The following is a 27,317-nucleotide window of genomic DNA, read 5'->3' as shown; positions in this document are numbered from 1 at the left end:
ATGACAACATTTGTAAGAAAAGTACGTGGGATTTTTTTGGTCGTCACTTCCGGTCCCGAGATATTAAAGATTTTATGTTTTTGCTTGTTCACGAGTTTTCTCCAAAAGTATTTAAGATAGAACTTTCAAATTTTCAGAGATCGTAGAGAGTGAACGGCCGCAGGGTACTACGCATATCCGAACGTCCGCCGTCACTTCCGGTCGTCAGCGGAAGGAAATGAAAAACCTTAATTTTTTATTTTTTGAACTTGAATTTTTTTTATGTTACTATTCGATAGAGACACTCTAAAAACCTCTGAATATGAAATCTGTTTTAAAATTGATCCATGCATTCTCGAGATTTTTGGCTCCAAAGTTCTGAAGCGAGAGTCCGCGTAGCTCAGTCGTTAGAGTGGTGGACTTGTGTCCAGGCGACCCGGGTTCAGTCCCCGAGTGCCGATTATTTTTTCTTGCTTAACTGTGTTTTGTTTAACGATTTTATCTTTATAATGATGGATTTGAATGTTTACGTTTTCTTTTTTCATAAATAAAAATAATAGCGGCTTTTTTCAGTACAAATATAGAGCTCTTTTCTGTCAACTGCTCGCTAAATTCGGACGATTGTCGCATTGCCGGCATCAAAGACATGCCGCCGAAGCACCCCTGCAGTTCGACCGCATTAGAGTTCACTGGATCGCTTTGCCGGCATCAAAGAAATGCCGCCATTTCAATGATTGTATACACACAACATTTAGCAATGCACCAACGTTTTTAGTATTTCACATGGCTTAAAAAGAAAGGTTGTTTTGTATTTATTCAAACATTTAGATATGTACATGTATGCATGTATACATGCGTTTATTGACAAATATTGCGTTTATATTGAATTCCTGAACACTAAAATCTCTCTCTCTCTCTCTCTCTCTCTCTCTCTCTCTCTCTCTCTCTCTCTCTCTCTCTCTCTCTCTCTCTCTCTATAAGATCTACTACAGGTAACATGGAGTAATGAGGCTAGAGGCTAATGTACATTTGACGTCAAAAAAGTAAATACGTATTTTTTTCTAGTTACGGGATATTATCTACGGATGTTATTTTTTGAAATTCACTGTTCAATGATTTAATAACAAATCTATTGACTGTCTGTGATTAAAAAAACGATTTTTATTATTAACTGAATGCTTAACATTGGTCATTTAGACATAACACTTGGGTATCGTTTGGATTCGGGAAAATGGGGAATAAATAATCATACTATATTTCTAATGATGTAGGTTATTTTATTTGCTGACTTACCAGAATTTTTTATTATGCAGTTATTGTCGGCAAAGAAAAACTTGAGACAAAAAGAAATATAATAGATATGAAAAAGCAGATAAACCAATTATAAATTTCTTTGTCAAATCAGAGACATAAATGTTATTTATGTCTCTGATCAAATCGATTTCTAATTAATCTCTCTCTCTCTCTCTCTCTCATCATACATATGTAGTGTTTAGCATGTAAATGTTATGGCATTTTTATGGCGTCGAGCAAAGCTCGAAAGGCATCTAGGGATCGTACGTCCGGAAGTTTGCAAATTTTTAAGGAGCCAAACAACTCAAATGAGTGCAAAGTTTTCTTACGTGTTTGAAGAAAAAAAGATGACATACTTCAACTTCGAGCAGATACGAAATGGTTGATTCTTTGAAAATGTTCATATTTTATTGTAAACAATATGTCTGGGTTTCAGACGTTCAGCGGACGAATACACTTGCACGGAGACACATGCGATAGTTTGGCCTACATACTCAATTTGGTTATGAAATATACCAGCAAAACAGATTATTTTGTATCCACATCGAATATTGACAATGCACAAAAGTTTGATCTTTTAGAAACAAAACTTCCTACATAGAGCGATAAGTATATCAGTAATCTACAACAAATAGTTAGTGAACTACTTTCACTTTGTAAACAACTTGAATGGGTGCTTTCTTTTATCTACCCCTGCTCTTTTCGGCCCATGTCATTTGGACCCATGTGAATTTTATATCAAATTGATAATAAAAGACAGTGTGTTTTTCAGCAGTATACAAATTACAATATATAGAATTAAACAAATTATAATTTAGATATTTAATTCTATATGAAAAGAGAGAAAAAAAATCTTTAAAAAATTATAACTCCTAAGATATTTCAAAACTTAGATTTTTAATTAACATTCAAAATTGTTTAAGAATTAGGTCAGTCAATTGGTAATGAATTGTACTTTAATTAGTTATGTGATAAAAACATTTTTTTTTTAATTTTAGAAAGTTGACTAATGTATTTGTCTTTATATTTGTTTTTAAAAAGTAAGTATAATTGATACCAATTTCTAAATGAATGGTCAATAACCAAATCAGATTGATTTTTGAAAATATAAAAAAAATCACACTTAATTTTATTATTTCTATTATTTTAGTTGGCTGCGTAAAATCTATATTAAATTTCATTTTTGTTCAATTGACCGCCCAACTCAATTTTTATAAAATTAATCTCCAGCAAACAACAAGAAAAGTTGTTCTCATGTTAAGTACACACATTACTAAGAGTTACAAAATCATACTTTGTTTTCAGGATTTTATTTTAATCTACAGTACCTAAGTGTGCATTTGATCAATGAAGGAGAACCATAAATAACAAAAATATAAAAATGTATGCATTTTTGTAATAGTGGAGATTATTTTGACTTAAAAAAAAATTATTTAAATTTTTATTCTTCAAATTAACTTTAACTCGACGCCATTGTGGCCCTTCAGGCCTTTGATATATATCTTATTTCTGAAAACTTTAAAAGTAAAAAGTAAATCCATAAATTGTGTTTGATGTAAGATTTTAAGATTATTGCAAATGTTTCTCGACTTGTTGCAATACTGCTGTTGTCATAGGCAAAATTCCATCGTGAGCTCTGGACCGGTAAATGTCCGAGTAAAAATAAACTGGCGACTTCGAGAGAATAATTGCGTATATCTCCGCTATTGTAAGACCCATCAACTTAAAATTCGGCAGGAGTGTATCTCAGACATTACTTTTATGAAAAATACATGCACGTTGCGAGTGTTTTAAAGATTAATTGATTTTTTAAGGATTTTGAAGCGAGCTGGTAGTTTTCTATCTGGGTCAGAGTTCGACCTCTTTCTTTATTTATGGTTTCATTGAAATTAATGTTGAAATGGGCTTGGCCCCTGTGCAGCCGCGTAATATTTCTGTTGCATGTATATTTCTTGTTTTCCGTTTAGTCTGTATCTACGATAGCGTGTGAACTACAGTGTACTTATGAATGTTAGAACTGTGGAAATTACTGTCATCAAATTTTTACCGAATAAATTTACGTGTTACTGATTTCGTTATTTCTACATTTATAAAGATTTATCAATCCTGCTGAAATAAAACAGTCAAACATAATAGTAAACGACACGAACAAATATTCTAAACACTGAAATACATGGGAAAAATGCATCAGTCATTGTTTTAGGACTTCCCTAAATTGTTGTTAACCGAATCCGAGATCCACACCTCAAAATTCTATTTTCGATTTATTTACGACGAAAATCAAGCTCGGGTCTTTTCACCCCCCTCCAGACTCAAACACGCATCAATATTTCAAATAACCTTGCACTGTTACCAAACCTGAATAGTCAGACATCTTACACGTTGTTTTTCATCTCATACAAAAACTCAGCTCTTCTCCCGGGCGGAATAGCCCCAAATTCAAAGACAAATTCGGGAATTATTTTGCGTCAGCCATGTTTTGAGACACCTGCAAAGGCTGTGTGTTCTAATCTCGCCGGAGCCAAGATTTGTTCTTTCTCTCTATTTCTTTCTCTCCTTTTTGTCTAATTTTCTAACTAAAATATTCAACATAAAAAGGGTGTTTGACTGTAGTACAAGTTGAAAAACACTCTTTAATTAAGATTTAGACAAAAACAGTATTTTATTATTAGGGTCTTCCGTCTTCAGGGGAAGGAAGACCTCCTCGTTGCTCGCAACGAGATCGTGTCTAGTTATTATTATTTTTTTCCCAGTTTTTGTCCAGAAGATTTCTCAGAGATGACTGGATAGATTTATGTGATTTTTTTTAAAATGAAAGAGAATGACAATATCTCGAGATGATTTTTTCATTTTGTCAAAAATCATTTCCGGTCGTCCGTTTCCTGTCCCGCGTTGAAAAAGCTTGTATCAACGAGATCTCAGAAACGGTAAAGACTTGAACATCAAAACTTTGTGGGATGATAGACCCATAGCTGTAAATGTGTTTAAAATTTTTTTGTTTTGTTCGTCGTATCTTCCGGTCGTTACCGGAAGCACTTAAAAAATAACTACTTTTTCGCATAAAATTCCTTTTCCATAAAATAAATATATAAGTATAAATCTATGCATAGGTTATCTATGCGATGTTAACTCAACAAAAAATTCTACTTCCGGTGAGATATCTCAAATATCTCAGGTAGCTTTTTTGAAACACATTTTGTACAAACGAGATCTCAGAAACTATAAGTGATCAAAGCACAAAACTTTCATGGATGATAGACATTTGATTGAAGATGTGTTTAACTGGTTTCGTTCTGTCTTCCGTCACTTCCGGTCCACACAGGAAGAGATATATTTTTTGTACCGAATAATACATGAGGAACGGAAGACCTTTTTGTTCCTATAGCAACAAGAGTCTAGTTATTAAGGTCTTCCGTTTCCAACGGAAGACCTTATAGTGATTGTAATGTTTCTTTTTAAGGTCTTCCGTTTCCAACGGAAGACCTTATAGTGATTGTAATGTTTCTTTTTATTATTATTATTATTATTATTATTTTTTTCCCCGATTTTCTCAGAGATGACTGGATAGATTTTCTTGAAATTTTCAGAATGAATAGAGAATGATAAAGTGTAGGAATGATTTTTTCATTTTTTAAAAATTCATTTCCGGTCGTCCGTTTCCTGTCCCGCAATGAAAAAGCTTGTCACCTCGAGATCTCAAAGATGGTAAAAACTTGAACAACCAATTTTTGTAGGATGATAGACCTGTGTATGTAGATGTGTTTAAACACTTTTGTTTTGTTCGTCGTAACTTCCTGTCGTCACCGGAAGCACTTCAAAAATAGTTATTATACGCATTAAATTCATTTTCCGTAAATTAAATAAATAAGTATAATTCTATACATAACTTATCTTTGCAATGTCAAATCAACAAAAAAATTCTACTTCCGGTGAGATATCTCAATCATCTCAGGAAGCCTTTTTAAAACACATTTTGTACCCGCGAGATCTCAGAAACTATAAGTGATCAAGACACGGAACTTTCGTGGATGATAGACTTTTGATTGAAGATGTGTTAAACTCGTTTCATTTTGTCTTCCGTCACTTCCGGTACACACCGGAAGAGTTCAAACAAATCGAGCTGTTTATCAGTTTAACTGCTTTTCTTTGACACTTTTAGTTAGATAAATGAAATATAACGTACAAAAGGCAAGTATACAAGAAATGTTTAATACAATTTACATTGAGCACTTCCGCATGTCCGTTTCCTGTCCCGAGACAAAAAACCTTATTTCGACGAGATCTCAAAAACGGTGACGACTTGAACAACCAAACTTTGTGGGATGATAGACCTATGTATGAACATGTGTTAACACTGTTTTGTTTTGTTCGGCGTAACTTCCGGTCGTCACCGGAAGCACTTCAAAAATTTTGCTTTCTTCATATTTTATTCATTTTACATAAAATGAAAATATCAGTATATAATCTTACATATGTCATCTATATAATGTTAAATTAGCAAATAAATTTTACTTCCGGTGAGATATCTCAAATATGTCTGTGTAGCTTTGATTTTCTTGAAATTTTCAGGAATAATAGAGAATGATAAAGTGTAGGAATGATTTTTTCATTTTTTAAAAATTCATTTCCGGTCGTCCGTTTCCTGTCCCGCAATGAAAAAGCTTGTCACCTCGAGACCTCAAAGATGGTAAAGACTTGATCAACCAATTTTTGTAGGATGATAGACCTGTGTATGTAGATGTGTTTAAACACTTTTGTTTTGTTCGTCGTAACTTCCGGTCGTCACCGGAAGCACTTCAAAAATAGTTATTTTACGCATTAAATTCATTTTCCGTAAATTAAATAAATAAGTATAATTCTATGCATAACTTATCTATGCAATGTTAAATCAACAAAAAAATTCTACTTCCGGTGAGATATCTCAATCATCTCAGGAAGCCTTTTTAAAACACATTTTGTACCCGCGAGATCTCAGAAACTATAAGTGATCAAGACACGGAACTTTCGTGGATGATAGACTTTTGATTGAAGATGTGTTAAACTCGTTTCATTTTGTCTTCCGTCACTTCCGGTACACACCGGAAGAGTTCAAACAAATCGAGCTGTTTATCAGTTTAACTGCTTTTCTTTGACACTTTTAGTTAGATAAATGAAATATAACGTACAAAAGGCAAGTATACAAGAAATGTTTAATACAATTTACATTGAGCACTTCCGCATGTCCGTTTCCTGTCCCGAGACAAAAAACCTTATTTCGACGAGATCTCAAAAACGGTGACGACTTGAACAACCAAACTTTGTGGGATGATAGACCTATGTATGAACATGTGTTAACACTGTTTTGTTTTGTTCGGCGTAACTTCCGGTCGTCACCGGAAGCACTTCAAAAATTTTGTTTTCTTCATATTTTATTCATTTTACATAAAATGAAAATATCAGTATATAATCTTACATATGTCATCTATATAATGTTAAATTAGCAAATAAATTTTACTTCCGGTGAGATATCTCAAATGTCTCTGTGTAGCTTTCCATTTTACAAATTTGATGTCCGTGAGATTTTTGTCACTGTAAGTGATTGAGATTATTCACAATATTTATCATATCCACTTTTTTTTCTATGTGAGAGAAGCAATGTCTTACAGTTAAATTGATACATGTATATCAAAACGGAAGACCTTTTTGTTGCTTTTGCAACAAGTGTCTAGTTATTATTATTATTATTATTATTATTCTTATTTTTTTCCCCGATTTTCTCAGAGATGACTGGATATATTTCCTTGAAATTTTCAGGAATGATAGGAAATGATAAACGCTAGGGACGTTTTTTTCATTTTTTCAAAATTCATTTCCGGTCGTCCGTTTCCTGTCCCGCAACAAAAAAGCTTGTCACCTCGAGATCTCAAAAATGGTAAAGACTTGAACAACCAAACTTTGTACGATAATAGACCTGTGTATGCAGATGTGTTTAAACACTTTTGTTTTGTTCGTCGTAACTTCCGGTCGTCACCGGAAGCACTTCAAAAATAGTTATTTTACGCAAAAAATTCATTTTCCACAAATTAATTATATCAGTATAAATCTACACATAAGTTATCTATGCAATGTTAAATCAACAAAAAAATTCTACATCCGGTGAGATATCTCAATCATCTCAGGTAGCTTTTTTTAAAACACATTTTGTACCTGCGAGATCTCAGAAACTATTAGTGATCAAGACACGAAACTTTCATGGATGATAGACATATGATTGAAGATGTGTTTAACTGGTTTCATTTTGTCTTCCGTCACTTCCGGTCCACACAGGAAGAGTTGAAAAAAATCGAGCTGTTTATCAGTTTATCTGTTTTCCGTTGATAATTGTAGTTAGATAAATGAAAAATAATGTACAAAAGGCAAGTATACAAGAAATATTTAATACAATTTACATTGAGCACTTCCGTTTGTCCGTTTCCTGTCCCGAAACCAAAAACCTTATTTCGACGAAATCTCAAAAACGGAAACGACTTCAACAACCAAACTTTGTAGGATGATAGACCTATGTATGTACATTGTTAACATTATTTTGTTTTATCCGGCGTAACTTCCGGTCGTCACAGGAAGTACACCAAATTTTGAATTTTTAGAAATATTTGGTTATTTAGCATTGAAGTAACATTTTAGCCATAGAAATACAAAAGGTCATCTACACATGGTAAAACAAAACCTCTACTTCCGGTGAGACATCTCAAATATCTCAGGTAGCCTTCTTTTATAAAAAAACAAAGTAACCGCAAGATCTCAGAAACTGTGAGAGATTAAGGCACGAAGCTTAAATGAATGATGGACGTTTGATTGAACATGTGTTTAACGGGTTTCATTTGGTCGTACGTCACTTCCGGTTTTACTCGAAACGTTCAAGCAATAGAACTTTTTTATTAAATTCTTAATTTTTTTTTTAAACATTTTACTCAATGTGATGAATAGTAACGTACCGTAGGTAAATGTACTAAAATATCTACTTTCCGTTTCTTAAATCACTTCTGTTTGTTCGTTTCCGGTCCCGAGACAAAAACCTTTTTTCAACGAGATATTAAAACTACCCGGAAACAAAAACTTGAACATCCAAACTTTGAGGAAAGACAAAATGTATATATTATATCCATTTCCTGTTTACAAGATAACTGGAGATTTGTGCAGATTAATACATGAGGAACGAAAGACCTTTTTGTTGCTATAGCAACAAGAGTCTAGTTATTATTATTTTTTTCCCCTTTTTGTCTTGTGAATTTCTCAGAGATGTCTTGATGAATTTTTATAAAATTTTCAGGAATGACTGAAAATATAAACATCTAGCGGTTTTTAGTAAAAGATTTTCTAAATTTACTTCCGTTCGTCCGTTTCCTGTCCCGCGACAAAAAGCTTGTCACCTCGAGATCTCAAATACAGTAAAGACTTGAACATCCAAACTTTGTGGGGTGATAGACCTATAGCTGTAGATGTGTTTAAACACTTTTGTTTTGTTCGTCGTAACTTCCGGTCGTCACCGGAAGCACTTAAAAAATAATTATTTTAAGGCATTAATTTTTTCGGCCGTAGAATAGCTATATAGATATAAATCTATACATAGGATATCTCTGTGATGTAATATCAACGAAAATATTCTACTTCCGGTGAGATATCACAATTATCTCAGGTAGCTTTTATAAAACACATTTTGTACCCGCGATATCTCAGAAACTAAAAGTGATCAAGGCACGAAACATTCACGTATGATAGACATTTGATTGAAGATGTGTTTAAACGCTTTTATTTTGTCTTCCGTCACTTCCGGTCCACACCGGAAGAGTTCAAACAAATCGAGCTGTTCGTCAGTTTAACTTTTTTCCTTTGATAGTTTTAGTTATTTCGATAAATAATAATGTAAGATAGGCAAGTAAACAAGAAATTGTAAATTTAATTTTTATTGAGCACTTCCGTTTGTCCGTTTCCTGTCCCGAGACAAAAATTCTTATTTTGAAGAGATCTAAAAAACGGTAACAACTTGAACAACCAAACTTTGTGGAATGATAGACCAATGTACGTACATGTGTTACCACTATTTTGTTTAATCCGGCGTAACTTCCGGTCGTCACAGGAAGTACACCAACTTTTGATTTTTTAAAAATTATTTTGTTTACTTAGCCTGGAAGTAACATTTAAGCTAAAGAAATATAAAAGGTCATATTTAAATGGTAAAAAAAAATCTACTTCCGGTGAGATATCTCAAATATCTCAAATAGCCTTATTTTATAAAAACATATAGTACTCGCAAGATCTCAGAAACTGTAAAAGATCAAGACAACAAACTTATATGGGTGATGAACATTTGTTTGTCCATGTGTTTAACGGATTTCATTTTGTCGTACGTCACTTCCGGTTCTCACTTGAAGCATTAAAGCAGAAGACTTTTTTTTACTTTAGATTTTTTTAACATTTTACTCAATGTGGAGAACAGTAACGTTCCGTAGGTAAAAGTACTAAAAATATCTACTTTTAATTTCCTCAATCACTTCCGTTTGTCCGTTTCCGGTCCCGAGATAAAACTCTTTTCTTAACGAGATACTATAGATAACAAAAACTTGAACATCCAACCTTTGAGGAAAAACAAAATGTATATATTATATCCATTTTCTGTTTACAAGATAACTGGATTTTTTTGTGCAGATTAATACACGAGGAACGGAAGACCTTTTTGTTGCTTTAGCAACAAGAGTCTAGTTATTATTATTTTTTTCCCCCGATTTTCTCAGAGATGACTGGATAATTTTTGTTGAAATTTTCAGGAATAATAGGGAATGATAAAATCTAGGGATGTTTTTTTCAAATTTTCAAAATTTTATTTCCGGTCGTCCGTTTCCTGTCCCGCAACGAAAAAGCTTGTCACCTCGAGATCTCAAAAATGGTAAAGACTTGAACAACCAATCTTTGTACGATGATATACCTGTGTATGTAGATGTGTTTAAACACTTTTGTTTTGTTCGTCGTAACTTCCGGTCATCACCGGAAGCACTTCAAAAAAAAGTTTTATTTTACGCATTTAATTCATTTTCCATAAATTAAATATATAAGTATAAATCTATACATTAGTTATCTATGCAATGTTTCATCCAAAAAAAATTCTACTTCCGGTGAGATATCTCAATCATCTCAGGAAGCTTTTTCAAAACACATTTTGTACCCGCGAGATATCAGAAACTATAAGTGATCAAGACACGAAACTTTCGTGGATGATAGACATTTGGTGGAAGATGTGTTTAACCGGTTTCATTTTGTCTTCCGTCACTTCCGGTCTACACCGAAAGAGTTCAAACAAACCGAGCTGTTTATCAGTTTAACTGTTTTTCTTTGATTTATTTAGTTAGATAAATGAAAATTAATGTACAAAAGGCATGTATACAAGAAATATTTAATCCAATTTACATTGAACACTTCCGTTTGGTCGTTTCCTGTCCAGAGACCAAAAATCTGATTTTGACGAGATCTCAAAAACGGTAACAACTTGAACAACCAAACTTTGTGGGATGATAGACCTATGTATGTACATCTGTTAACACTATTTTCTTTTATCCAGCGTAACTTCCGGTCGTCACAGGAAGTACACCCAATTTTGATTTTTTAAAAATATTTTGGTATTTTAGCATTGAAGTAACATTTTAGCTATAGAAATACAAAATTGTCATCTACACATGGTAAAAAAAGTTCTATTTCCGGTGAGACATCTCAAATATTTCAGGTATTGTTCTATTTTAAAAACAAAGTACCCACAAGATCTCAGAAACTGTGATAGATCAAGACACAAAACTTATTTAGATAATGGACATTGATTGAACATGTGTTAAACGGGTTTCATTTGGTCGTACGTCACTTCCGGTTACTAGTATTACTCAAAGCGTTCAAGCAATAGAACTTGTTGTATTAAACAGTTAACTTTTTTTTTAACATTTTACTCAATCTGATGAACAGTAACGTACAGTAGGTAAATGCACTAAAATATTTACTTTCCATTTTTTAAATCACTTCCGTTTGTTCGTTTCCGGTCCCGAGACAAAAATCTTTTTTCAACGAGATATTATAACTAACAAAAACTTGAACATTCAAACTTTGAGAAAAGACAAAATGTATAAATTATATCCATTTTCTGTTTACAAGATAACTGGATTTTTTGTGCAGATTAATACATGAGGAACGGAAGACCTTTTTGTTGCTTTTGCAACAAGAGTCTAGTTATATGACCTATTTTTAACGACTTCATTCTGAAGCTTAATTTTGAAATAGTTTTTTTATCATTTGCTTAGCACTAATTTCTTGCCGTTGTTGGTTTCATGTAGTTGATTAACAAATTTAAAGGTTACTGTTTAAAGAATAAATACGCATGATGGCATAAATTGTTTTGATTCACTGAGAATTGTCAATAAATTCAGTAATATGTATATATGAAGCTCTATTTGGCATACATATCGAAAATTGATGCCCATCAATATCAATTAAACCGCAGTGATAAAAATATACACCAGTTTCCTTTATATTGTAGCCTCCAGCGATTCTAATGCTAATCCAATTGATTTAACGACCTTGACCTCCTTGCTAGCTGCCAGTGGTCTTCTGATATTACTTCTTCTTGGTACAGTTCTTCACTGTAACCGAAAACTGTTAGTATTATCTACTTCAACAGTCTCCTATTTATATCCCATAAACTATTAAATTGTATTGCTAGTTTCCTATATATTACTCTGTGCATTTCATTTGTTGTAGAACAAAGGAAAAGGAACCTTTTAAAAGATGTACAGGTACAAATATATCAGTGATGTTTAGTACTGTGAATTTTTTTTGGTCTATACATGTTAATTTCTAGTGCATTATATTTCTTCTGTATTTGTTTGTACATGACGTCGACACATATGAAATTAAAGATGGACAAGAAGACATGATTTATAATGATATCAGGGAATCTCGTATGGTTGAAAATGGTGGTGCCACATCGCCAAGTGCATACAATTTGCCACCCGAATTCCTAGGAGTGACATCTCCATTAAAAAATGATAGAACAACGAAAAACCAACCCAACCAGTCCAGAGCACTACTAACACGCCCCAGAACATTGGGTCTAAATGAATACGGACATTGGTACAGAGGTTCTGACAATTACAATCATATTAACTTTAAGAACGCAAAACAATTGTCTTCGTACTCTGACGTAATGACAAATGATTATGAAATTTTCAAGCCATCCACAACATCCCTAAAACTCAAGTAAACAACAACGATTGTGAAAACAAACAGTTAAGAAAAAGCTCGAAAATAGGCATGGAAGCGCCATTCATCAAAACAGAAATATAAGTTCTATGGTCAATCGTTCTTACAGTTCCGTCAAATACAACAGAAACATCAGAAAGAATGAGGAGCGTTAAGCTTATGATGAATGAATGATAGCTATACTTTTTGTAAAGCAGCTTTAATAACACAAACGCATCAAGTCTATAGTAAAATGTGATGTTCTTTTGATCAAATTATTTAATCATGTTTTAATATATATTGTCACGGTCTTTGTTCTAAAATGAAATATTAAAAAATATCAGGCCAATTTTCGTGGATTATGACTTTTTTGCTCATTCGTGGGGATGTAATTTCGTGGATGCGTAGCCTACTGTTTTAGTAACAAAGATAACTCTTTCTAAAATTGTTTTCGTTGAGGATTTAAATTCGTCGGAGAAGGCAACCCATGAATTCCACGAATATTGAGCCATTACGAATTTTAATGATTCCACAGTAATATGTCCCAAGTATTTGCTTCCACCACTTTTCGCTTGATATTTCGATAATCATAAATACCTTTATGTCCTCCATTTATCTTATGATTCCATTGGGCTCAAACTACGTTTATACACCTACATAAAAAAATGTCTAGATTATCTAGTTTGAAAGATAAGATTTTCAAAAACCCCTCGCACGCTTCAGGTCTCAATATACAACAGATAATGGAAAGTCTACGAGGGTTTGCATTGCATCAGCTATGATATATCCCAGATGATAACGTAGAAAAATTGTGTGAGGTATTCCGAGTGAGTTCCAAATGGTGAAAAAATGTAAACATTTACTAAATATAAATATAAATCTCCGTAAGAAATTTGTTTTCGTTCATGTGAACTTTTATGACTGAAAAATGATGTGTCATTTAAGATTTCCCTTTTATCAATTTTGACTTTTTTAAAACAGGTATGAGTATTTTAATTCAGATCATCAAATGATGGAAGCTATTATAACTTGGGACATACTTTAGCATACATTTCAGTAAAAATATAAGTTACAGTGAATTCTTTAATCGTTTTAAATTTCATTCAATGACTATGAAATCATAACCGGTATGAAATTTATGATACATAAATGTATCAAAAATATATTACCGTACGATAATGTCAATATAACATGTATCATCTGCGTATAGCGCATCAATGTAAATGAATTTTTGTAAGACGTAATTATGATCGAAAAAGAATTTTAAGAGTTTAATGAGTGGAAATTGATACTGTTTTTTACAGACTTGAAGTTTACACTGTCAAATTTTGAGTAAAAACAGTCCAAAAAAAATAATTTCTTATGATATCAGTATTTGAATATTCCGCTATATTTTATTTCAAACTGTTGTTGCGGTCATTATGATGTTATAAAGGACTACATTTTTACATATGATTATGGTTATAAATGACGCCTTAAAGAGGCTTGAAGGTATATGTGGCGTATTTTTAGGGAATAACACTTTATCATTTTCTTAATTACTTTATTGAAGATATGGCTTTCACCTAAATAACGCTGTCATAGTCAATTGCATTACAAAGATAGGATAAATAAAAAAAAATATTTTTGTTTAAAAAAAATACAAAAGATTTGAATATTCCATCCTTAAGGTAACTCCCGTACCTATAAAATCATGGGTTCAAAGTTAAAAACTTAACTTTTTTTTAACTTATTGGACTTGAATTTCATCAAAAAATAAATAAAATATATATGTATCCATACTATTTAAGATGTAAGGGAATAAAAACCAAAGGCTGAAATTATCATCTGAAAATCACACTTTTTTTGTTTAAAAATTAAACATAAGTGGATGGATACTTGTTTGTCTATTTAATTTTTATTGCCTACTATGTCAGAAAAATAAAATTAATTAAAAAAAAAAGAAAAAATTGTTTACTTTAGAAAAAATATAGCATTTAGATATATCACTTAGAGAAAAGTAGAAGAGTTATTTCCCTTTGTCATTTTTGAATTATGTCGAATATAAGGATGAAAAACGCTTATTAAATGTCTCCAAGTAAACAATGATTTGAGTTTTTGATGTGCACCTATGATAACATAGAAATTACAAATCTACTTGCAAGAATTTTAATGAATTCATGGTTTATGTAAAATGTATGACGTCACAGGAGGGTGGATTTACTTTAAATGTTTCAATCGACATACATATCGGTCTATCAACAACATGGCAACGGCGGGAAAGAGGGGTAGACAGTTAAGATTCTGTGGAATCCGTAATCCACGCTGTAAGACCAATACCATTAGCAATGCGAGATGACCTGAAAAAAGAACTTTACTATCTAGTAAGGTGTAAAAAATCATTGGACATTTAACAAAGCCAATCAGTTGGATGAGCAGCATCTTCGCTAGCCAAGGGTTTTCGGTCCACTTTGTTCCCCATAAACCCTTGGTGGATTTCATTACGAAAACTCGGTGATGTGGTGGCGCTATCTAGCGAGCAACTTGATTTGCGCCCCTTGGATATAATTTACATTTTAATCAAATTAACAACTTGTTTTATGCACACTATGGTATTAATACAAATGTACATCTTGAAAACATGTTGACTACCGAATATCGGAACATAATTAACGATGCTATTAAATACGAATTAAGGTATAACCTAGGGAAAACACGGAATGTTTTATTTATAGTGTTTTGTAAGGACCTGTACCGGGAGTGAAAAAGTCGCCGATTTATATGAAAGCTTTCATGCCATAAAGCCAGGTATCGTTGTCGTGAATATTGCGAACCAAAGAAATTAAATAAAACAGAGCTCACTGAACCTTTAAAAGAAATAACCATAAGCAGGAACGTATATACTAACGGGAAAGGCAACTTCTACATTCGCCCTGTTTACTTCCCATGCTATCACGCGAGCCTTGACAAGTTTGTAGAACCTTGTATAATCCCAGTAAAATATATAGGTTTTTAAAGAGATCTGGTTAGACCATCGTTGGGGAGGCACTGTACTCGAGAACTTGTGCCTCAACTTGTTTTAAAAAAGCATCGAATGCTTAACCAAAGATCACACATGTGTTTTCTTTGAAAGTTTACATTTACAAGCATTGTGATTGGATCAGCTACTCGAAGCTGCAGCCAATCGTAAAACGAAAGTGAACCGAAAACCCTTGGCTAGCGAAGATGGATGAGCAGCGTATTACCGTGGAATAATTTTTATTCGTTAGGGTGAATTTTCGTGGGCAGCCAAATTTTTTTGGCTCGTTGGTAGCAAGTCCAAGATAATTTTTACAAATATGAAACAATTGACTGTGTATTAATTCGTGGGCAAAGGGTCCTCCACCAACAATGATTATGATGATTCCAAAGTATGTGTGCGGACGTGTTCTACTTTAACTTTAACTTTATTTCTACTCTTAACATCCTTTTTGGCCGATGCCGTTACTTCAGCATGCCGATGGGACTTGATAAGGTACAGTGGTAACAACGTTATTGTTGACAAGCTTATCGTGCGTGATCGTTCGTGTACCGTACGTGATCGTTCGTGTACCGTGGGTGTTAGTGCGTGTATCAGAATCGTTAATTTGCGTTTTTAATCGTGCGTGATCGTGCGTGTTCGTTTGATTTTTTTCGTTTTGTTACTTTTTTTCGGAATGTTGATCCGAGAGAACCAAAATGGCGGAAATGTGTAAAGGAGGTATATTGACTGTGCGTGGACTTGTACGAAAGAAACTTATCGGTGCTGGCTATTAAAGATCGTCTACTGGAGGAGGACTCTGTGAAATTTTCACGAACAACTATCTACAGTTTTCTTAAGAGACACAAATCTTGTGGAATCTTGACCAGACGACGAAGGACCGTGAATCCCGCTAGTGTGAAACTGAAAGAATTACATCTGCATCTTGATTTGTGGATGGACAAAAATAATGAACTTAGGGCGTCGGAGTTGCAGAAGCGATTGTTTGAGACATTCGGCTTGAAAGTATCAACCTCCCTTATTTCAACGAGAAGGCATAGTGCCCTTGGATGGAAATCGCAGACGAGCAACAAAACCTGCCAGATGATGAGCAGAAAGAATAAGACGGTATGTTTTTCATTAAGCCTTTTTTTCCCATGTTAGATCGGAAAATAATATCACAATAATGCTCTATCATAACTCTTATTATACTTATACTTGTTGTATTTATCACTCTGTTCATATAATGCATATATTCTGTTCATAGAATGCATTTATATGTATCCGATTTTATATAATGTACAGTAAATAAGTACCAAACTTCTATTTCTTAGGTTCGCATGCAATGGTGCCTAGATGTACTACAAACCAGAGAGAGGTTCAGGGATGTAATCTTTGTTGACGAGAGCTGTGTGGAGATGTGTGCCAATGGTAGAATCGCTGTCCACCAAAAGTCATCTGACTTTGAGAAGAAATGCAACAGAATTCCCAGGCCAAAGCATTCATACAAGGTACACATAAATCAAATCAAATTTATACAGTATGTTCATTTAAGGAAACTATGAAGACTGTTAATTTTCATTTTTCAATAATGTAATGACAATCCAAATAAAAATTATTGATATTATGAGACTGAATAAAAATAAATGAAACTAGATACGATCTCGTTACGAGTAACGAGTAGGTCTTCCGTTCAATTTTTTAAACGATACCATTAAAGTATCAAAGAAATTTCAGAATTTCCACTCAACCCCTCCATTTCAGATAATGTATACGATTGTCAATATCCTTTCAAATGCTTGACATAGAGTTTTGCTTTTTCAAAGACAGCACATTAAAGATTTAAGATTTTAGTCCCCTAAAATCACTAATGCGACATCAATGGGTGTGGCAATGAGTTTTACAAACTAATATTGTTAACATCAACAACTCTGCTTCTATAATTCTTTACAAAATCTTGATCGTTTTAAGGGTATTTGTAAGAGACTGTACGAGTCTCTTGGCCCTAATTTAAAGGGCCAGTCCCTTTCCCTAGAGCTCATTTAAAAGGTCCCACGAATACTAACATTGTTTGTTCTTACAACCACAACCACCTAAAATGGTTATTCATTTTTGAGATACAAATGATTGAATATTTTGGGAGCCAGTCCTCTAGATCCTTAATGGGGACAGACATTGGTGCTTTGATTAATGGAATCGATTAGAATCATCAATGCAAACATTTTCTCTTCTACAATGCTTAACAAAATATGTCTCCTTTTCTAGATATATTGCGTCCAAGTTTAAGTACTTTGGCCTCTAAAAAACTCTTGTTTTCCCTTGGACTGAAATGTCACATTTTCATTGGTTTAAAGATAGCACGTGATTGTCTCATATATCTCTATATTTGTTCTGTGAGAAATAATATTAGGCAATATGGCCGTCATTGGTCGACGCTTCGCTTACTCATTTCAACATTTCATAGTATTTAATACATAAACCGCATGCCGTAAGTATTTGGAGTAGTTGCCCTTTGAAATTCTTTAAAATTAGAGTAGTTGCCCTTGAATATTGACGTCACATTGTTTTGTCTGGAGCAGAACAAAATGACAGCGTCGAAATTTGCTCAAATCTCTGCAGAGGAAAGGGAGAAAACATTTTAAATTGAATAGCAACAAAACATTGAAAGTAAACATGGCTGAAGCAAGGATTTTTAAAGGGTATTTGAAAGGTGAGATTGAAAATTTTGAAGAGTTTAAATGAGTTAAATTGGACGAGATGTTAGGCATCTTGTACATGGCTTAATCGCTATTTGTGAATATATATGTCGCTTGATAGTCCTCGGGAAAACAAAACACTTATTAGGTTAGTTACTGATTCACTACGGAAATATATTGGGTTGATAATTTTCATAGACGGCTCGGCTTCGCCTCGCCATCTATGAGATTGATCAACCCAATATATTTCCGTAGTGAGTCAGTAACTAACCTAATAAGTAATATTATTACGCAATTAATGGGCGTGGCATTGATTTTTGTCTGATAAATAATGGTATTATCAACAACTTTGCTTCTATAATGGATAACAATATCTTTATCGTTTTTAAGTTATTTCTAATAGAGTTTACGAGTCTATTGGCCCCTAATTAAAGGGGCCAGCCCCTTTTTCTAGATTTCTTTGAAAATATCTTAACAATACAAACATTTTTTGTTCTTACACCCATCTTAAATTGTTGTTCATTTTCGAAATACAAATGTTTGAATATTCTAGGGACCTGTAGATCCCTAATGGGGACAGACATTGGTGTTTTGATATGTGGAATCGCTTTAAATCATCAAAGCAAACATTTTCTCTTCTATGATGTCTAACCAAATATGTCTACTTCTCTAGTTATATTGCGTCCACGTTTAAGTACCTTGGCCTAAATCCCTAATTACGTTACAAATGGGCGTGGCAATGATTTTTTCTGATAGATATTGGTACGAACAACAACTTTGCTTCTATAATGCATTACAAAATCTTTATCGTTTTTAAGTTATTTGTAATAGAGTTTAAGAGTGTCTTGGCCCCTAATTTAAGGGGCCAGCCCCTTTGTCTTGATTTCTTTGAAAACGTCTTACGAATACTAACATTTTTTGTTCTTACACCCATCTAAAATTGTTGATCATTTTTGAGATACAAATGATTGAATATGTCAGGGGCCAGCCCTCTAGATCCTTAATGGGGACAGAAATTCGTGTTTTGATAAGTGGAATCGATTTAAATCATAAATTCAAACATTTTCTCTTCTATGATGTCTAACAAAATATTTCTACTTCTCTAGTTATATTGCGTCAAAGTACAAGTACTCTGGCCCCTAAAAATCCCTAATTACGTAATAAATGGGCGTGGCAATGATTTTTTTCTAATAGATATTGGTACGATCAACAACTTTGCTTCTATAATGCATTACAAAATCTTTATCGTGTTTAAGTTATTTGTAATAGAGTTTAAGAGTGCCTAGGCCCCTAAATAAAGGGGCCAGCCCCTTTTTCTTGATTTTGTTGGAAAGAACTTTTGATTATCTACCACTTTTGTTATATATGTTTTAACAAAATATCAACTGATAAAAAGATATAAATCAAAACGTGTGAAAATTTTGAATGAAAATTCGTACCCAATTTTCGTGCCCAGGCGAGCTCCAAGAAATGGCGCAACAGGCATTAAGCAACTACATGCAGCACAACTTCAAACTATCGTCTACCTATCCTGAAAATTTCATATTCATATCTCTTATGGTTTCCGAGTTTATAGCTGCACAAAATGGGTCGTCAAAAATTACAAAATGGCCGACAATTCGGTACCGGAAGTGACTACGAAAAAATTAAGAAAAATGTATTAAGTTTAGATCACGCCCTAACATCTGTGAAAAAATGGTTGAGATCGGTCGAATAGATTCCGAGAAATCTCGTGCACAAAATTTGGAAAAAAATAATAATAATAATAAATAATAATAATAATAAGAAACAGTACGAAAACAATAAGGTCTTCCGTTGGAAACGGAAGACCTTAATAAAAGTCAGAAGTGATATACATCATGAGTTGCAATTTGCAGGGTTGGCAAAAAAGCGGGAAATACTCATAATTCCCTGGACGGTGGGAAATACAGGTAATTCCCGGGAATTACTAGTATTTCCCGGGAAATACTGGGAAATAAAGTACAACTACATATTATAGTACTTCATACTTAGACATTAGTTTTAATCAAATCTGTAGGGACGTAGACAATAGTACACTTTGTCTGTATATGACAATTTTACAATGTTCTTTGATTTTAACAAGTTTTGACTGGTCAGTAATGCATAATTATCCTCATAACTCAAAACATGGTTCATTCATACACCATTGTTATTTTGATTGTTTTTAAGGCTTTGGTCAGATATAGGTGCATCTGTACAGTTATCATAAACATGATATCAAAAGTTTCATATTCTGGTTATATGGTAAATGTGAAAATGGGGCAAGAAAGTTATGAAAAATAAAGTGTGACTGTGTCACTACCTCAGTATGCAACACACCTAAGAAGAAGCCAATCAGCCCCACTCAAAGTATATATCTCCCCAAAACAGGAGCAAAAAACTGTCAAGTGTCAATTATTTGTTAAAACAACATGTGTGATTATTAAAGTTTTACTTGTAACACAAACACTAATTATAACAGTGTATTTTGTGCTTTGAATCATAAATCTGTAAAACACAAAACTTGAAATTCAAAAAGCTGGACTATATATAAAATTTGTACATTAGCAGCTATGGAAGTCTTTGAGAATAGGTGATCGGGTGAACTTAAGATTCATAAACTGACCGTGAAATGGGAAAGTATGATAAATTGGTTTTTGGTGCTTATTGTTAATATTTTAAATCATATCCTGAACATAAGTTTTACGTTGTACTTATTAAAGAAATTAAGATTATAAATTTGTATTTCCCAGTATTTCCCAGTTCAGTGAAAAACAGTAGTATTTACCGGGACGGGAAATACCGGTATTTACCACCGGTAATTCCCACCACTGGTATTTCCCGGCCAAACCTGGCGATTTGTTTTCTTAAAGTATTTCTATTCACCCATTAGGTTAATGTATGGGCTGGTATCTCATACAAAGGCAAAACAAGCATTTGCATCTTTACCGGGATAATGGATTCAGAGATCTACCAGAAGATTCTGAGGGACAATTTCGTCACCTTCACATCAGAAAACTTTCCAAATGGATATCGCCTCTACCAGGTAATTTCATTTTAAGTGCATTTAAATTTTGTTATTCAAAAAGCAATGACTACACCACTTGTATAGTTTATCAAATAATTGAATTTACATTTCTCTATTCATATGACAACGATAGCAAACACACTTCCAAATCGACCAAAGCTTGGATGGAAGATAATGGTATTCTTGACCATATCATGAAGACCCCTGCCTCATCACCAAAAAATGAACCCAATCGAGAATGTCTGGGCTTCCATGAAGCAGTATCTTTCCAACGTTCACAAGCCAAGGACAAGAGACGAGCTAGTGGGAGGCATCAAGGCTTTTTGGGCATCTCTAACAGCTGCACAGTGTGGCAGATATATCGACCACATTCATCGAGTGATTCCCTACATTGTTCTCAACAAGGGTGACGCTTCTGGATTTTGATATGTGTGCCAATGAACTCTATCAGTGAAACTCTGATTTGGTTTTGTTTGATGTGCATTGTAAAAAATGCCATAAGTTTACCTGATGTTTATGTGTTGATTTATGTGAAACTGAACTTGCCATTTTCAGTGTAATTTCAGGCTTTGCAAAATGTTTAAGATTACTGGTACATGTATATGACACTATACATATTGAATATATGTCGATAAATGAATTTTGAAATCCCAACTGTGTTTTATTTTCTGAGAAGTGAGTCTACTCTATTGTCACTGTGATGTATATCGGCTATTTATTTATTCCAGACCTCGCGTGAGGGTGAAAAACTGAAAAGTACAATAATAAAAGTCAGAATTTGTCTAATATAACAATTTCCAAAAATATGGCAGTAATTAAGCTGTGACAATACTGAATTTTATATGACTAAACTTTACCCGACGACATGTACACGGATAAATGTGTGACTACAACAAGCTAGCTAAACAGGCCTATGTCTATCCTACATTGCGAACACGCGCTTACACAAAACAACGCAGTTGCAGAATTTAAACAAAGTAAGAGATATTGCATGACATCGTTAGATACACAAGATCATACTGAACATAAATTGACATGAATAAAATAAAACTTACTCCTTAGATAGTCCGAATTCCACAAAATGATGCGAACAAAAACAGCAGACAAAGCTCATGGCTGCCATTACCGATAAAACAAAAAATCAAACCGGATGGAACATATTATTCCGTTTCGAGAGCAGCACACTCCCCCTCTGATTTCTACCAGAAATCACTTAGCTCCCAAAAAATATACAAGATAGAATTTACTCTGCATTACATACTTCTGTAATTACATAATCCGATGCTACATATACTGAGCTAACTTCATGTAGCGGTACACAAGTCTTGACTTAACAAATCTCTAATTATAAGTACACAAAATGTCAATCAGTCTCCAAAAGGGTTATGTGACGGGTGACTGGTCCCACATAAGTGACACGTTTATTGTCATTAAAAACTGCAACTTCAGCTTTGCGGACCTTTCCGTCTTGGCTAGAGAATGTTCTTTGTATGATACCAGTGGGCCACTCGTTTCGCGGGGAATCATCATCAATCAATAGAACTAAGTCTCCGTATTTCAAATCCACAGCATGGCCCTACCACTTCCTGCGATATTGTAGGTTATGGAGGTACTCAGTTTTCAATCTATGCCAGAATTCATCTGCCATTACTTGCACACGTTTCCAGGTAGATTTTAAGGCATCCTTGGAACCAAATGAAGGGAAAGGTTTAACATCATGTTTTGTCTTCATTGTCAAGAGCATCGACGAGGTAAGTGGAGTAGGTGCTTCCGGATCACAAGAAACATCTGTTAATAGCACACACTTCTGCCATCAATGTGGTCAGTACATCATGTTTGATGTCTCTTTGCTGGTGATCAAGTAACATGGCATTCAAAACTCTTTTTAAAACACCGATGAGTCTCTCCCATGCTCCTCCCATGTGTGGAGCGTGAGGAGGGTTGAATTTCCACACAATCCGGGAATCTGACAGGAACTTGGAAACAGGACCATTCTCGATGAATTCTGCATTTATGGAGAGATCGCTTACAGCGCCGACTAAGTTCGTTCCCCTGTCGGAGCGGAATTGTGTGACTTGACCACGAATTGCAATAAAACGTCTCAATGCAGCACTGGTAAGTTCATCGATGACCTCAATATGAATAGCCCGAGTTACAAGGCATGTAAACAATATCGCCCAACGTTTCTGATTTGAACTTCCACCCCTTGTTTTACGATGCACAACTGGCCATGGGCCAAAAGTGTCAACTCCCACATACGAAAATGGGGGGCACGGTTCACAACGATCCTCTGGAAGATCCGCCATATGCTGCCATCATGGCTGTCCCCGAAGTTTACGACATACAACGCAAGTCCTTATCATTGAAGTGGTCATCCGTTTTGAATTCACTACCCAGAATCCGGCAGAACGTACAGCTCCCTCTGTAAAAAGTCTACCTTGATGGAATACCTTCTGATGTAAATGACGTATGATGAGATAACTAACATGATGGTTCTTTGGTTGGATAATAGGGTTGCGCATGTTATCGTTTAGCACATCAACAGACACATTCTTCAGCCGTCCACCAACACGTAACAGTCCATCTGCACCAATTTTTGGGCATAAAATTCGATAGTACTAGAATGTGGAATGTCCAGGCAGTTTTCAATGCATCGAAATTCTGTGCTGAATACATCTCTCTGAACTGACGCAATGATGGAACGTTCACTCTCCTTCAAGTGTTCCGAATCACTGGGACCATCAGGTAAGTTGTCAATGTTTTTCTGAGACTGTCGAATCATAAATTTCAGACGGGCGACTGCACGTATAAGCCTGTCCCACTTGGAAAATCTGGTCAACCTCTCAGAGAATACTTCTGTCTGACAGGTTGGTGGCTTTGTCTCATGATATGACTGTGCTACATTTATCATATCTGTCTTGTTGCTGATTAACACTGGGTGAATTTCCACATCACACCCTGGGTCCACTAATTCAAAGTGTTCAATTGGAGCACTGAGCGGGCTGGTTGGTCCACATATCCAGCTTGTATCTTGCAGCATAGAATGGTGTACAGGCCTGGTGGCAACGTCTGCTGGATTAAGTTCAGATTGAACAAACTTCCATTGGGTTCGCATACTGAAGAGACGAATGCGTGCCACTCTGTTTCCCACGTACACATAGAATCTACGACTTTCGTTTGAGATATAGCCAAGTACTATCTGACTGTCCGAAAAGAAATGAAAGTCCTGTGGTGGGATGTTCAGCTGATCTCTCACAATCTCGGCAATTTCGGTTGCTAAAACTGCCGCACGCAGCTCGAGCCGAGGGATAGTGTGCCCATGGGCGGGGGCAGCCTTGGCTTTTCCAAGCAAGAAACTGATGCTTGACGTGTCATTTTCCTGAAGTTTGAGATATGCCACAGCAGCAATAATGTCCTTCGAAGCATCACAGAACACAAGCACTTAACGTCTGGTGGCGTTGACAAAGACACTGCTGTAACTCCTCGGCACACAAAAGCTTTCCAGGTGACTCAGGGAATCAACCCATGATGACCATTCATCATGCAGAAATGCAGGCAACGGTTCATCCCAGTCCGTATTTGTCGTCATTGACATCATCTTCCGTAACAGTAACTTGCCTCTGATGACGACAGGCTGGGCAAAGCCAATCGTAGTAGACAACAAACCTCGTCTAGTGTATGCTTTTTCTACTGTGTTGACTTTAAAGGTAAATTCATCCATCTCTGTGTTCCATAACAATCCCAAGCTGCGTTGTACTTGAAGGGTATTCGTCCCAAAGTCAAGGTTTTTCAAGTTCTTTGCCAGGTCTTCTGGGGCAAACGAATCTAACACTCTCCTGCTGTTGGAGCAATACTTATGAAGTCGAATGTTTCCGCCATCTTGTAGTGCTTCCTTGGTACGATGCACAAGGCTAATGGCCTCCACTTCAGTTGCGCAGGATAAAAGGCCATCATCCACATAGAAGTTGTTACATACTAAATCCCTCACATCTTCTGGGGATCCCTCAACTGCGTTCCTAAGACCAAACGTTGTCACAGCCGGTGACGGGCTATTGCCGAAAACGTGAACCGTCATCTGAAAGTCCACCAATGGTTGGTTTAAGTCACTGTCCATGTGCCACAGGAATCGTAAGTAACGACGCTGGTCTTCTGGGACCTTGAAATTGTGAAACATCTGCTCAACGTCCATGGTGACTGCTATCTTTTCTCTTCGGAATCTTAGCAAGACACCAAGCAGGCTGTTGCACAAATCAGGGCCTTGAAACAAAACACTGTTCAGGGACACATCTTGAAACTTGGCAGATGACTCGAATACAATACGCACACTGTCTGGTTTCTTGGGATGATAAACTGCAAACATAGGTAGGTACCATCGCTCCACTGAGATAGGTAACTCAGGTGCTAACTCAGCATGCTGGTTCATGAGTAGTCTCTCCATGAATTCCTTAACTTGTTCATATTTGAGGTGATTACATCTCAAGCTAATGTCCAATGATCTGGCTCTTCGAATAGCAAGTGACCTGTTGTCAGGTAAGACAGGTCTACAATGGCGAAAGGGTAACGGAGCTTGCCACTTGCCATCAGACGTTCTTTCGAAACCAGCATCCATGATATGTAGGAACTTACGATCTTCTATCGATAACCCTGGTTTCTCATCCCCTGGTATACGTTGAAAGATAGGCTCCTCTTCCACAATGAATTCACTTTCACAGGGCTGTAAATGAGTGGATCTTCCATTCATGAGAATTGAAGTCTTATTTACACTTATCACATCTGGTTGATGCACTTTGCCCAGACACACATCTCCAACGATAACCCAACCAAGGGGTAACTTCTGTCCATAAGGAAGTCCCTCTTCTCCAACACGTTGATCCAACACGTGGTGTGCAGTGACTAGATCCCTTCCGATAAGGAGTTCAATTTCAGCACCGTCATCAAGATCCGGTATGAAGGGTGCAATGTCATGAAGATGCGTATAGTTATCTGCCACTGCATGAGACGGTATTTCATGCCGATTGTTCGGAATGTCATTACACTCTATCAAACAAGGTAAACTTAGAGTACATGATCCATCAAACGATTGGACGAAATATCCAGATGCCTTGCGTCCTGAGGAAACAAACTTTCCGGCACATGAAGATAAAACATATTCAGTTTGCCCACCACACTCCCCAAAGGCTTCAAAAAAGGCGGATGTGGCTAACGATTTGTTGCTCTGGTCATTTATCATGCAGTACACCTTGCGCGCACGGTATTGTTCACCAACCGGGTACACATATACTGGCACAATCTTTGCGCATGACTTGCTGGTGCTGTACTTAGTTCCACATACTTCAGTACAGTAGGTGCCTAAATGGAGACTCTCCCCCTCGTGACTCACTCTAGGCTGCTCCCCCTCATGCTCAATTCTGGACTCAAGTTCAGGGTGAAGGATTGTAACATGCTCTATAGATCCACACATGTCACATTTCACACTTTCTTTACAGTTTACGAAGATGACGTCTTGAACCACAGCACTTCAAACAGTAGCCATTCTTGAAAAGGTAGTCCTTGCGTTTCTTAAATGTTTTTCCGCGGAATTTCATACAGTCTTTAAGCGAATGACTTGAACTAGTTCCATGGATGGGGCATTTCACACTGACAATGTTAGAGTTCACATTTGTCGTAACATCCGTTTTCTTAGCTGACACAGCCAGTTGACGATAAGCGTTGCGTAGTCCACTCTTGCTCCCCTGCTGAGGTGGGTGTGTGGGTATGGGTAGAGGAACTCTCAAACAGAAGACTAGGATCGTTGCGCACACGGGCGAGATCACTCAGAAATTTCGTAAACACAGAGAATGGTACTTGCGAAACATGATTGTTCATCTTATATCTATCACATTCTGAAGCCCACTTTTCACGGAAACGCTTTAGCAGTTTACTTACAAATTCGTTGATGCCACTGGATGTGTCATAGTATGAAAATGCTGTGCTAAACACAGGATCGCACTTCACTGATTCCATTTCTGCAGCTAGATCAGACAAGTCCAGAAATTTCTTGCGGTCACCATCTGAAAGAGCAGAAAAACTGCCAATGCGCTGCTTAAGTGAC

At 35.5% G+C, this 27,317-nt stretch overlaps 3 protein-coding genes across 3 annotated transcripts in view; 2 read left to right on the top strand and 1 right to left on the bottom strand.

Moving 5' to 3' along the window:
• Positions 1-13,283, top strand: part of LOC105341984 (uncharacterized) — a 33,545-nt gene extending 20,262 nt beyond the window's left edge. The window contains exons 6-8 of the mRNA XM_066085567.1: positions 11,825-11,942; positions 12,046-12,080; positions 12,204-13,283. Coding sequence (XP_065941639.1) covers positions 11,825-11,942; positions 12,046-12,080; positions 12,204-12,547 — 497 coding nt within the window. The 3' untranslated portion in view covers positions 12,548-13,283. The remainder of the gene's footprint in view (positions 1-11,824; positions 11,943-12,045; positions 12,081-12,203) is intronic.
• A 1,284-nt stretch (positions 13,284-14,567) lies between these two features.
• On the top strand, positions 14,568-21,819 carry LOC136275504 (uncharacterized). The gene is made up of 4 exons (XM_066084916.1): positions 14,568-16,630; positions 16,837-17,013; positions 21,092-21,244; positions 21,360-21,819. The coding sequence occupies exons 1-4, from the start codon at positions 16,460-16,462 to the stop codon at positions 21,399-21,401; spliced, it is 543 nt and encodes a 180-aa protein (XP_065940988.1). The 5' UTR covers positions 14,568-16,459; the 3' UTR covers positions 21,402-21,819.
• Positions 21,820-23,780: 1,961 nt separating this feature from the next.
• Positions 23,781-26,687, bottom strand: LOC136275628 (uncharacterized). Its single transcript, XM_066085236.1, has 2 exons — positions 24,750-26,687; positions 23,781-24,641 (listed from the first exon to the last, which is right to left on the bottom strand). Exons 1-2 carry the CDS (start codon positions 26,685-26,687, stop codon positions 23,781-23,783), a joined length of 2,799 nt encoding a protein of 932 aa, XP_065941308.1.
• Between the last annotated feature and the right edge of the window lie 630 nt (positions 26,688-27,317).

The sequence above is a fragment of the Magallana gigas genome, chromosome 5 (assembly GCF_963853765.1).
Source record: "Magallana gigas chromosome 5, xbMagGiga1.1, whole genome shotgun sequence".
In the NCBI taxonomy this organism is placed as follows: domain Eukaryota; kingdom Metazoa; phylum Mollusca; class Bivalvia; order Ostreida; family Ostreidae; genus Magallana; species Magallana gigas.
The sequence above is the reverse complement of the archived record's forward strand: the minus strand, read 5'-3'. Positions and strand labels throughout refer to the sequence as shown.